This window comes from Acomys russatus, chromosome 6 (genome assembly GCF_903995435.1).
Source record: "Acomys russatus chromosome 6, mAcoRus1.1, whole genome shotgun sequence".
NCBI classification, from domain to species: Eukaryota; Metazoa; Chordata; class Mammalia; order Rodentia; family Muridae; genus Acomys; species Acomys russatus.
Genome location: NC_067142.1, coordinates 55677605 through 55690105, shown reverse-complemented (window position 1 = coordinate 55690105; position 12501 = coordinate 55677605). Strand labels below are relative to the sequence as shown.

The 12501-nt window shown below is 38.1% G+C and overlaps 1 protein-coding gene and 1 pseudogene across 6 annotated transcripts in view; one reads left to right on the top strand and one right to left on the bottom strand.

Annotated features, from left to right (window-relative positions):
* The window catches only part of Cop1 (COP1 E3 ubiquitin ligase), a 118217-nt gene that overhangs the window by 67883 nt on the left and 37833 nt on the right, over positions 1 to 12501 (bottom strand). For 5 of the 6 annotated variants that reach the window (XM_051147651.1, XM_051147654.1, XM_051147655.1 and 2 more), the window contains one exon: positions 11986 to 12043. In XM_051147651.1, the coding sequence (XP_051003608.1) occupies positions 11986 to 12043 (58 nt within the window). The remainder of the gene's footprint in view (positions 1 to 11985; positions 12044 to 12501) is intronic. The other variant, XM_051147652.1, reaches the window with a different exon arrangement.
* Positions 6276 to 7409, top strand: LOC127190577 (Y-box-binding protein 1-like; annotated as a pseudogene).

Sequence of the window (12501 nt, the reverse complement as noted above, 5' to 3'; positions counted from 1 at the left end):
GATCCACCCGTCATGGCCCTTAGACGAGATTCCTATGTGCATAATTTTCAAATCACATGTTTCCAGGAATTACCATATGTATATAGAACACTAATGCAACTTCTCCATTGTTTTCTGTCTATCTTTTCTCCTACACAGACATAAACACACACACAAGAATGCATGACTAGGAGCACAAATACAGCCATGTAAGTAAGAACAGTCAGTCTTGTGATATCTAACAATGTCTGATCCATAATGGACTGGTACCCTAAAGCTAACAGAAGAACTTCCACTGTCATTAATACTGTGACACACAACTCCCATGTTTGAGCAGTGCTGATTATTAACAAACCTCTTTTGTTGCCTGTTGTGTAAATGTATAACATAGGTACTTGTGTACACTGAATACTATTAAATGATAGTATAAAACAGAAGGGGAGCGGGAGAAGCCACATTTGATTTTGAAGACTGATTGATTAGAATTTTATGACTGTGGAAAGTTGAAATTAGGCAAATTTGTGGTCAAAATATCTTTGGCTAATTTTATTGTCCCTTTAATAGTCATTTAGTGCTTACCTAATATATATTGCTTATAATACTTTCTACTATCAGGCATACCTTTAGAATACATAAACTTAGCAGAACACTAGCTTCCCCTAAGCTCAAAGCTAAGAATAGCACAATAAAGTATGTGGAATCTATTTGTGGAGGTTTTTCTGGATTTGCTACCACAACTATCTCATGTCCCTGTTTATATTCTTTAGTGTGTCCATTGAGTATGACATTCTTTAGTCTGGAACATAAAAAGTTCTTGTAACTGCTTCCACAGATGAACATCTCTATCCACAGGGCCATCGTCATTCAGATTTGGCACAGAATAAATTTTCTGATTCCCTTTTTTTTTAATAAGACTTGTTTCACAGTTGGGCATAGTGGCTCATACCTTTAGTCACAGCACTTTGAAGGCAAGTGCAAGTTTGTGAATCTGAAGCTGCCTGGTCTTTATAAGTTCCAGTAAGCTGGAGCTAAATAGACCCTGTCTCAAAAGCAATTAATAATTTTTTTTTAAAAATCTATTTCATGCATACAGCATTAAACAACTCCGCTCCTGGGTTTTATACTTTGTCTACCATACACTTTTGTTAATGTGGAATGCATTCTTACATACACAGTAAGTTTACTACGAAATGGTATGCTGGAACGCAGTTTCATCCATTTTGTTTTTGTTGGTCCTCGGCTGCATTGGAGTGACTGACCTACAACACGGATTTGTGTGAATACCCTATGAGTTCATACTGAAACAGGCAATGATGTGATTCTCAGAATCTATTCTCATCTATAATCAATTTATGTCAGTTTCTTATTCTGAACTCTCTTAGATTTCAGTAAGAACTATCAGCGGATTTCTTTGGCATCAAAATTTTCTCTTAGTCAATTCAGAATGTGAGATGACATGAACATGTTTAACTATGTCTTTCAGCAAAGTTTTTAACCCAATCTTCTGATGTTTGCATTAAAAAAGTTAGCAGTATCACAGTTGTTTCTTTTTTCTTAACATCTTAAAGCAAGTAACATTTTTATACACCACACTGAAAATGTTTCCCAGTGTGGATTACGATTTTTTTGATAGTCCTGTATTTTATGCTGACTTAATTTCATCATTTTTATTTACACAAGAATGTAGTTTATCTAGACCCTTTTTGCAAGTAGTAAATACAAGACAAATTTCTATCAAATGTTTTTTTAATTATCACAATAACATACACTCAATCTTTCTTTGCACTATTTTCTAAACTCCTTTAGTGCAGGACAGTAATGATATTTTCATTAGACAGTTAATTTTTATTTTGCTCCTTTGGTTATAGTATACTTCTATGTTGACTGGGTGAGTACTCTCTTCATATTAACTTCTGAATCATTCATTTTATCAAATAATTTTAAAGTCAATTGATAACCTCTCTACAGTTGAAAATTATTATTGGGAATTTCTGAGCAGGAACCCAGTTAAATTAATAATTAAGGCCATTACTCTATATAAATTGCTCTATAACTGCTTTAGTTATTTCAATATTATATGCATTTTAAAAATCACACACTTAAGACTGCTACTTTTAAAATGTTAATCAGTACTAAATTAACTTATCCTGTATTGTAACGACAACTAATTTTAATTTGTCAAATTTGGGCACTTGTAGTGGAAACTTTGGTTTCTTTTATGGGTTTTTATGGTCCCAGATGTAGAATGTGGAAATGTTTTAGTTCATTCTCAGTAGAAAACACACTTGTGAGAGGGCATTTGATCCTGGTCAGCTGAAAACAGACTTGTGAAAGGGTGCGTGATGGTTTGCTGAAAGCTGTCTCACGCGAGACACATGGTTTTTACCAGCTGCAAAACTTCCTTGTGAGAACTCTGAGAAGGTATAAATAGAAGCCCACAGACAATGAGACAATGCTTTTGCATTGCTACGCTTTGCAATGGTTCACACTGCTTCACTGGTCTTCGATTTTCTACTCTACACTTCACAGAGAGAAACACTCTAAAGAACTTCTCAGGGCACTCCGGCTGGGTCCTGCTACGTCCACTGACTTGTGTGGATTCAGGGGACTTTGGCTGTTTATGCTGATTCAGGCATGCCGTGGCTACTGATTCTTGTTTGCTATTTGACTAGACTGCTGGTATCCTGATGACAAAAGCCTAGCCTCTAGCCTCGCCCCAAGGAACTACAACTAAAGAGGCCCACAAAACCCTTTTCCTACTGACCTTTATCCACCTACTGGTAGGTGGGTTGGAAGGAAGGTAGAAACATTTAAGAACCTTAATACAGTAGATTTTTGAAAAATCTAACCCTACAGGTCGGGCCCCATGTTAGCAGTCAAATGTTAAAAGGTATTTTTATAAAACTGTGTTTATTTCTCAATTTCTCTCTTAACCTGGCTATCATACAAATAATTGAGACTCTTTATGTTTGTTAAATAGTAAGCTTCACAACACAATAACTGAAGAGTTATTACCCTAATCTTAACCCTCTAAACTAACCTGGTTTCCTCCCAGTGTACATCCCAGAGATACTTGCACTTTGTAGCTTTCCCTGTTCCAGCTCCTTCCTGATGTCTCCCTGACCTCTCCTGTGGCTGAATTCCCTCTTCCTCTTCTAACTCCTCCTACCATGGCTGCTAGGAAGTCCAGACCTATTCTCTCCCCTGCTCAGCAACTGGAATATCAGGGAACAATTGGGGACCAGAGTTTATATAATATTGACACAGGAGATTCTTAGAACAAAGCTTACAACCAGATATGGGGGAATATAGAAATCAGCATTTGAATTACACAATAATCTTATGCCTACAGGCCCTTCTATGAAAATCTGTCTTTTTATACTTATATATTATTGGAGATTCCTTAGGCAAATGCTTAGAGAATTTTTTTTTTAAATCTACAAATAAAAACATTGACTGCTATAAATGCTATAAATGGTTTCCATACTATTTTATATGTAGTGGTTTTACAAGCATCTTTCTGTATGTTTTTGTTATTTTTATCTGGAACTACTTTCTGATTCAGAGTATACACAAAAATCTATTTTTGCCTTCCAAATTACAACAGTATATTCTACCTAAGATTCCAGTCATGGAGTGCAGGAACGTTATAACCTATTTTAGAATCAATTCATACTGCTAAACTTTCCAAAGACAAAATAAGTGAAACAAGCATCCTTTAATGAAGAACACATACCAAGTACTCAGAAGAAAGTTCAAAGCCCTAATACTGATGAAAGCAAAGGAAACCATGTCCACACTCAGTGGCTCCACACGCTCACTTCATTCTCTACACTGCTCTCTTTTGTTCGCTCTTCTCAGTCACAACTAGGGACCAGATATGCTTTTATCTCACAGCTAATGTATCTTTTTTTTTTTTTTGAGTTGTACATTTTTGTAAAATTTTTTATTAATTTATTCTTGTTACATCTCAATGTTTATCCCATCCCTTGTGTCCTCCCATTCTTCCCTCCCTCCCATTTTCCCCTTATTCCCCTCCCCTATGACTGTTCCTGAGGGGGATTACCTCCCCCTGTATATGCTCATAGGGTATCAAGTCTCTTCTCGGTAACCTGCTGTCCTTCCTCTGAGTGCCACCAGGTCTCCCCCTCCAGGGGACATGGTCAAATGTGAGGCACCAGAGTACGTGTGAAAGTCATATCCCACTCTCCACTCCACTGTGGAGAATATTCTGCCCATTGCCTAGATCTGGGTAGGGGTTTAAAGTTTACCGCCTGTATTGTCCTTGGCTGGTGCCTTAGTTTGAGCGGGACCCCTGGGCCCAAATCTGCCTATCATAATGTTCTACTTGTACATTTCTAGGACCCTCTGGATCCTTCTACTTTGCTATTCTCCCATGCTTCTCTCATCTAGAGTCCCAATAGGATGTCCTCCCCTCTGTCCCAGTTTCCTGGTAAGTGAAGGCTTTCGTGGGACATGCCCCTTGGGCTAGTATGCAGATATAAGTGAGTATATACCATTTGAGTCTTTCTGCTTCTGGGTTAACTCACTCATTATGATCATTTCTAGCTCAATCCATTTGTTCACAAATTTCGGGAATTCCTTGTTTTTAGTAACAGCTAATTTATCTGTTGTTCCAGCGGTCTAGAGCTTACACCTGAAGACAGGTAACTTCTCTCTCACTTCTTTTTCATTCAGAAGTCATCCTTGTTTATTTCAACTGCTGTTTCCAACTAGATTAGATTTTTGTGTTTTGGTTTTGTTCATTGATTTGTCTTCAGAACATATAAATACCAGGCACTTAAACAAAAACCATAGTTGAATGAGTGATTCCTTAACTATACATGATCTGAGTCATATGCTTGGTCTAAAAATCTCAGCTTTCTCTTTCTTACTAGCTACATTTTCTTGTCAATCACTTTAGATGTTCTACGTACCAGTTTCCTTCTTTAAAAATATAAATAATAGAGAGTAGTGCTTTAAGTTAAAGTGTTAGTAGTTGGGAAATAATTGTGAAAAGTATTTATAAAACAAATCTTACCTACTTATTTCCTTTAGTTTTAACAGCTTTTCCCTCACATACATTCTAATTCTTTTTAACACTGCACAAGGTACAGTTGGCCCTTCATCTTAGCAAGTTCTGCACCTACAGATAGAAAATATTTGAAAAAAAAATCTGTACTTAACACGTACAGACCTTGTTTTTAAAAAATTATTATTTCCTAAACAATACACTACAGTAACTAATTACAAAGCTGTTACATTTCATTAGCTGCTACAAGTAATCTAAACATGTTCCAAAGTACATGGGATGCTGAGCATTGACAAAGCACATATACCATTTTAGAAAAGGGATTTTATGCACAGACTTTTGCTACCAGAGGAAGAATGGCTGTGTGTGAGAAGAATTCCCTGGCAGGTAGTGAGGCAGGATTGACCACACTGCTATTCTAGGGGAGAATGCCTTTTATAAGTGTGAAAACAGTATCTACCTCTTAAGTTTACTTTTGAGTTGTACTTTGGCCTGGACTTCGGTTTTGTTTTCGTTGTATACTCTTTAGCTCACTTCTGCCAAGCTTATGCTCATCTATGCTTTTTAAAATCTTTTTTGACAGCACATGCTGGAGAGGATGTGGAGAAAGAGGAACACTCCATCATTGCTGGTGGGAATGCAAACTGGTACAACCACTTTGAAAATCTATCTGGGGCTTTCTCCAAAAACTGGGAATAGGGCTTCCTCAAGACCCAACTATTCCACTCCTTGGAATATACCCAGAAAATGCTCCACCACACAACAGGGACATATGCTCAACCATGTTCATAGCAGCCTTATTCATAATAGCCAGAACCTGGAAACAGCCTAAATGTGCCTCAGTAGAAGAATGGATAAAGAAACTGTGGTACATTTACACTATGGAATACTACTCAGCTATTAAAAACAAGGAATTCCCAAAATGTGTGGACAAATAGATGGGACTAGAAATGATCATAATGAGTTAAGCCAGAAGCAGAAAGACTCAAATGGTATATACTCACTTATAATTGGACATTAGCTCAAGGGGCATGTCCCATGAAAGACCTCACTTAACAGGAGATTGGGATAGATGAAAAGACATCCTATTGGGGCTCTAGATAAGAGAAATATAGGAAATAGGGAAATAGAAGGACCCAGAGGGTCCTAGAAACCTACAAGAACAACATCGTGAGTTCGATCGGTAGTGGGAGCGGAGAGCGGACCCCAGAGAGCCCTGAGAGCCCCACCGCCACCGCCGGCCCCAGTCACCACCACCACAACCATGAGCAGCGAGGCCTAGACCCAGAAGCTGGCCGCCGCACCCGCCACCGCACTCAGCACTGCCAACACCAAGCCCGGCTCCATGGGCAGCGGCGCGGGTAGTGGCAGCCGGGCGGCCTCACATAGGCGGCACCCGCTGGCAGGGACAAGAAGGTCATTGCAAGGAAGGTTTTGGGAACAGTAAAATGGTTCAATGTAAGGAACGGATACGGTTTCATCAACAGGAATGACACCAAGGAAGACGTATTTGTACACCAGACTGCCATAAAGAAGAATAACCCCAGGAAGTACCTGCGCAGTGTAGGAGATGGAGAGACTGGTGTGTGATGTTGTTGAAGGAGAAAAGGGTGCGGAGGCAGCAAAGGTTACAGGCCCTGATGGAGTTCCAGTTCAAGGCAGTAAATACGTAGCAGACCGTAACCATTATAGAAGCTATCCACGTCGTAGGGGTCCTCCACGCAATTACCAGCAAAACTACCAGAATAGTGAGAGTGGGGAAAAGAATGAGGGATCGGAAAGTGCTCCTGAAGGCCAGGCCCAACAGCACTGGCCCTATCGTAGGCGAAGGTTCCCACCTTACTACATGCGGAGACCCCATGGGCGTCGATCACAGTATTCCAACCTGCCTGTGCAAGAAGTGATGGAGGGTGCTGACAACCAGGGTGCAGGAGAGCAAGGTAGACCAGTGAGACAGAGTATGTATCGGGGTTACAGACCACGATTCCGCAGGGGCCCTCCTCGCCTAAAGACCGCCTAGAGAGGACGGCACTGAAGAGGACAAGGAAAACGAAGGAGATTAGACCCAAGGTCAGCAGCCACCTCAACGTCGGTATCGCCGCAACTTCAATTACCGACGGAGACGCCCAGAGAACCCTAAACAACAAGATGGCAAAGAGACAAAAGCAGCCGATCCACCAGCTGAGAATTTGTCCACTCCCGAGGCTGAGCAAGGCGGGGCCGAGTAAATGCCAGCTTACCATCTCTACCATCATCCGGTTTGGTCATCCAACCAGAAGAAATGAATATGAAATTCCAGCAATAAGAAATGAACAAAGATTGGAGCTGAAGACCTGAAGTGCTTGCTTTTTGCCCATTGACCAGATACACTAGAACTGTCTGCATTATCTATGCAGCATGGGGCTCTTGGTAATGACAAACGTGTTTTTTTAAGGGAAAAAAAAAAGGCCTCTCTTTCTCAATACACCTTTATTGGTTTTTAAACTGTTTCATATCTGGTCAAGTTGAGATTTTTAAGAACCTCATTTTTAATTTGTAATAAAAGTTTACAACTTGATTAAAAAAAAAACAGTCAACAAACTTCAAGCACTTGTTAATAAAGGTCTTAAATAATAATAATAATAATAATAGAAGAAGAAGAAGAAGAAGAAGAAGAAGAAGGAGGAGGAGGAGGAGGAGGAGGAGGAGGAGGAGGAGGAGGAGGAGGAGGAGGAGATCGTGATGGGTGGATCGGGGTCCTGGGGGTCTGCTCAAACTATTGCACTAACCAAGGGACAATACAATAGTAAACATCGAACCCCTACTCTGATCTATCCTACAGACAGGGCATTCTCCACAGTTATGTGGAGAGCGGGGACTGACTTTGACATGAACTCTGGTGCTCCATATTTGACCACCTCCCTTTGGTGGGGAGGCCTGATGGCACACAAGAAAGACTAAGCAGGCTACTAAGACCAGACTTGATAGCCTATGACCATATAGTGGGGGAGGAGGTCCCCCTCGGTCATAGACCTAGGGGAGGGGAACAGGTTGAAAGCAGGAGCAAGGGAGGAATGAGAAGATACAAGTGATGGGATAAAAATTGAGTTGTAATCTGAATAAATCAATAAAAATTTAAAAAAAATAAAATAAATTATAATCTTAAAAAATAAAAGATGTTTGTAAAAAAAAATCCTTTTTGTATCAACTTTATTTTTGTCTCATAAATGAAGGGTAAGCCCAGAAAGCTGAGAGAAAATTACTCCACATGTAAAAATAGTATAGGATCTAGGTGCCTGAAACAACAGTAACAACACAGTGAAAGATGAGAATTAATACCAGTCTACGAAACACTAGTAGAATTTACTCAATAGCAGCCTGCTTTCTAACAGGCTTTAAAGCTGGAATCTGTGAGAAAATGAGAATTTTTGATTCTGCAATTACTCTACCCACAACAACTCAGAAGTTAGTCAGCTCTTTTCAAGTTTTCCTTTCCTTTTTAATCATTTGTAGGAACAGTACTGACGGCAATAAAGCTATAGGGTTGGAACTATCTGAGCCTCTGTAACCAAAGCCCCAGATACTGACATGGAGCTGTAAGATCTGTGTTTAACCTGCTAGGTTTTAGTCTTGCTTTTTCTTCTTCCTTCCTCACTGCGTCTTCATCCTTCCCTAATGCAATGGGAATGTATATTCTGTGCCACTGCACGTAAGAAGTGTAAGATGTATGTGGGGTTTGGTTCTTGTTTTAATATACAAGGAGTCACAGCTGAAGATACTGACTTAGTCTCGGAGTAGACTATGTGCAGAGGTGGAAGGTGGTGATTTGAATGGGAAATATTCCCTATAGCGTTATGTATCTGCACACTTGGGTCCTTAGTTGGTGGCTCTGTTTCTGAAAGTTTGGAACCTTTGGGAGGTGTGTCTTTGCCAAAACAAGGATGTCACTGTTGGGTCTATTTTACAGCTTAGTCCCACTTCCTCTGGACAGAAAGACAACCTCTCTTACTTCCTGACTGACATGCTATTTCCACCATAATGAACTGTATCCGCCCCGGAACTGTAAGCTAAAATAAACCCTGTTTTCCTCAAAGTTGTTTTCAGTCATATTGTTCTTTTTGAATTTTCATAATAACAGGGAAGTACAACACAAAGCAGTATTATCAGCAGGACTTTTTGTGGCTGAGGGTTGGAAAGATACTAATGCAATACCTTGGGGAACCAGAAGTCTCTTTTGACTATATACCAGTAAATGATATATAAAATGAAAAAACATCATAAAAATTCTCTACTTATGAAAGGAGTTACATCCTGATAAATTATAAAATCAAAATACTATAAAGAAAAAAAATTAATATTTTAAGCCTACTAAACAGCAAAGTTTAGGAAAACTACCCACTATAGTACTTGCTGCCTACTGACTGCCTGGTCTGCTGTTGCTGACCAACATCATGAGACAACTATACAACACATATGGCTAGCCTAGAAAAAGCTCACAGCTCAATATTTAAAATATGGTTTTAACTGTATTTGACTGTACAAATGTTTGACTGTACATTACTTTTATACCCTTATACAGATTTTAAAATGGCAACCATCAAAAGTAGAGAATGGCTACTTTTTATTTTATTTTATTTTATTTATTTATTTATTACATATACAGTGTTCTCCCCGCATATAACTCATGCAGGACAAAAGAGGGCACCAGATCTCACTTTAGATGCTTGTGAGCCACCATGTGGTTGCTGGGAACCGGCGGCGCTCTTAACCACTGAGCCATCTCTCCAGCCCCAAGAATGGCTACTTTTACTCTTTTTTTTTTTTTTTTTTCTACTACTGTTTTATTTTTTCCCTAGTTCCTGGAAGTTGACAGAAAATCCAAAACAGTGTTATATAAATAGTACAGTGAAATCCTTTTCTTTTTCCTCCATCTAAATTTTCCACACACCTCTAATCACAGACAAAGACATATATAATTACTCTGCCAAAAGGAAGCAAAAGTTGGCTTAGTAAGAGTCCCAAAAAACAATCTATAATATTATGGCTTACATAAAACATGTAGGAGCATTCAAGAATATCTTTATTCTGAATCAGAGTAAAATTGTCACTGGGATAAGTTCTCTCATAATAAAACTTAACTATATCAGAAGTGGAGCTGGGGTATAATATTAGCTAAGTCATAAAGTACTTGCTTAAGTTAGCATGCAAGATGCTGTAGGCTCAATCTCCAGCACCATAAGCAAGCAAGCAAAAAACCAGAAGGGAAACAAAGAAGAGTGTACTGGGGTGAAATAAAGCTGTAATAGGTAAAGAGGCTGCAGCCATTTATGTTACTTTGGATGGTGTATGAAGCAGCAGTCATTCATAATACTTAGGATGAGATGTGTTTGTTATTTTATATGGTCTGCAAAGCAACCTTGGTTTCTTACATGCTTCAAAAAATATGGAATAATGTATTTTGTTTGTCTGACTTTACTAAAGCCAAAGGCTGGCCCTGTCTGATTGATAGCATTTAAAATTATGTTCAAAGGAAACCGTCAGAGCATTGCTACAATTACTACACCAGCTAATTTCCACGTTCAGGATCAGCCTTTCTGACTCAAGTTATTATAGACTTTGGGGCTTTAAAATTTATTCTAACATATCTGATTATATACTAGAAAAAAATCCACCAGAATCAGTGCTTTTAATAGCTACAAGGGAATATAAGCCATTCAATGAATTTTGACATAAGTTTTATTACTATAGTATTTTCTAAAAGGCTAAGGTGTTAGACAAGTTTAGCAGTAGAATACCTGCCTAGCAGGCACACGGCCCTGCATTTAATCTCCAGTAGTGTAAAAACACAACAAAATATGTTTAACAGAAGCTTGCAAATTCACATGATACCAGATGTACCAAGTAGTTCTAAAACTATGAAAAAGGTAATGTCCAAGTACTTGGGAAGAAAATGAACCCCAAAAGCTTATCATTTTTTAAAGATAACTTTTCTATATAAATATATAAACAAATTAGCATTAAAAATACTTTATTTAATATTCTTTACATATATTATGCTTAAATAGCTTAAATAATATGCTATCAATACTCCCTAAATTTTAAAATTATATCTTCATTACAAAAGATAGCATCTTTATTTTTAAAGAAAAATATGCTGAATAATAATGAATAAAGAAATATATGTCAATACCTTAAATAACCCTGGGGAAAAACTGTAATAAAATACTACTGAATACTAAAAATGTGACTTAGTAGTTGGACATACTAATTGAATTACATAAAGGATTTTTTTTTAGCAGTCTTACTACTTTTTCCTGAATCTGAAATTATTTGAATATAAGGAGTTTTGATTTTTGTTTCTGTTTTTTAGTACATAGCAGAACTCAAAAACTAAGACTGGCAAATATCATCAACCCCCTAGTCAAAGATGAAAAGAGTAAAAGATGAAAGAATCCTGTATTTAATTAGAAGAGATGAGGCTAAGTGTTTATTTTATTCAAGCCGCTAGTCCATATAAGAAATGCTTAATGCTTTAACATAATGATGTGTAATTAATCAATAATTATACCTTTCACTGAGACAAACAATGCTTGATATTATTTTCTCTCTCTTAAGGTCTGATATAAATCACCAAGTTAAAAACACTTTTAAAAAATTCATAGTGGGCTGGAGAGCTGGCTCAGAGGTTAAGAACACAGTCTGCTCTTCCAAAGGTCCTGAGTTCAATTCCCAGCAAAGACATGGTGGCTCACAACCATCTGTAATGAGATCTGGTGCATTCTTCTGGCATGCAGGCGGAATAATAATAAATAAATCTTTTAAAAAATTCATAGCATTGAAAGCAAGTAAGTGGTTCTGTTAAGAAACAAGTGAGTCACAGTAAAAAGAGTTGTGGCAATATCAAAAATTATTCAGTAAACTCACCTACTATTTTACAACATAGATGATTACACTCACAGCATCCACCAAAATGTACTGTTAGATGTAACTCTTACCTGAGAAGTCCCACTGAAACCTGGAGGTTGGCTGTATTCTGTGGAGTCAATAATACTACTGGCAAAATGAAGAAGAAAACAATTTCAGTCCCTAGATTATTTTAGTAACAGGAAGTGATCTAAAATGTATCATTTATAAACCCAATACTTATAATTTTAAGTAAGTATCTACTACCAATCATTTAATCTGACACAAAAGACAATAAACATTTACTCCTCCCAGGTCCTGAAACATACTTATCAAGAAAGGTCATCAAATGGGAATAATTGTAAGGTGGGTATGCACATAGATTTATTTCCATTTCCAAATAGGTTAGTGTGATTTGGAACTTTAAGGAAAAGAGGATTTCCCATACCGGGGGAAACACCAGAATGCACTTGTTGGGCTACAGTTAACAGACCCTGTTGTGACACTCAGTAGCCATGTGCTCTTACAATCACTCAGCAGTTTCCCCATTACCAAATGAAGTGAATGAGGACTATCTATCTCTACATAAGTTTCCGGCCCCAAATTGG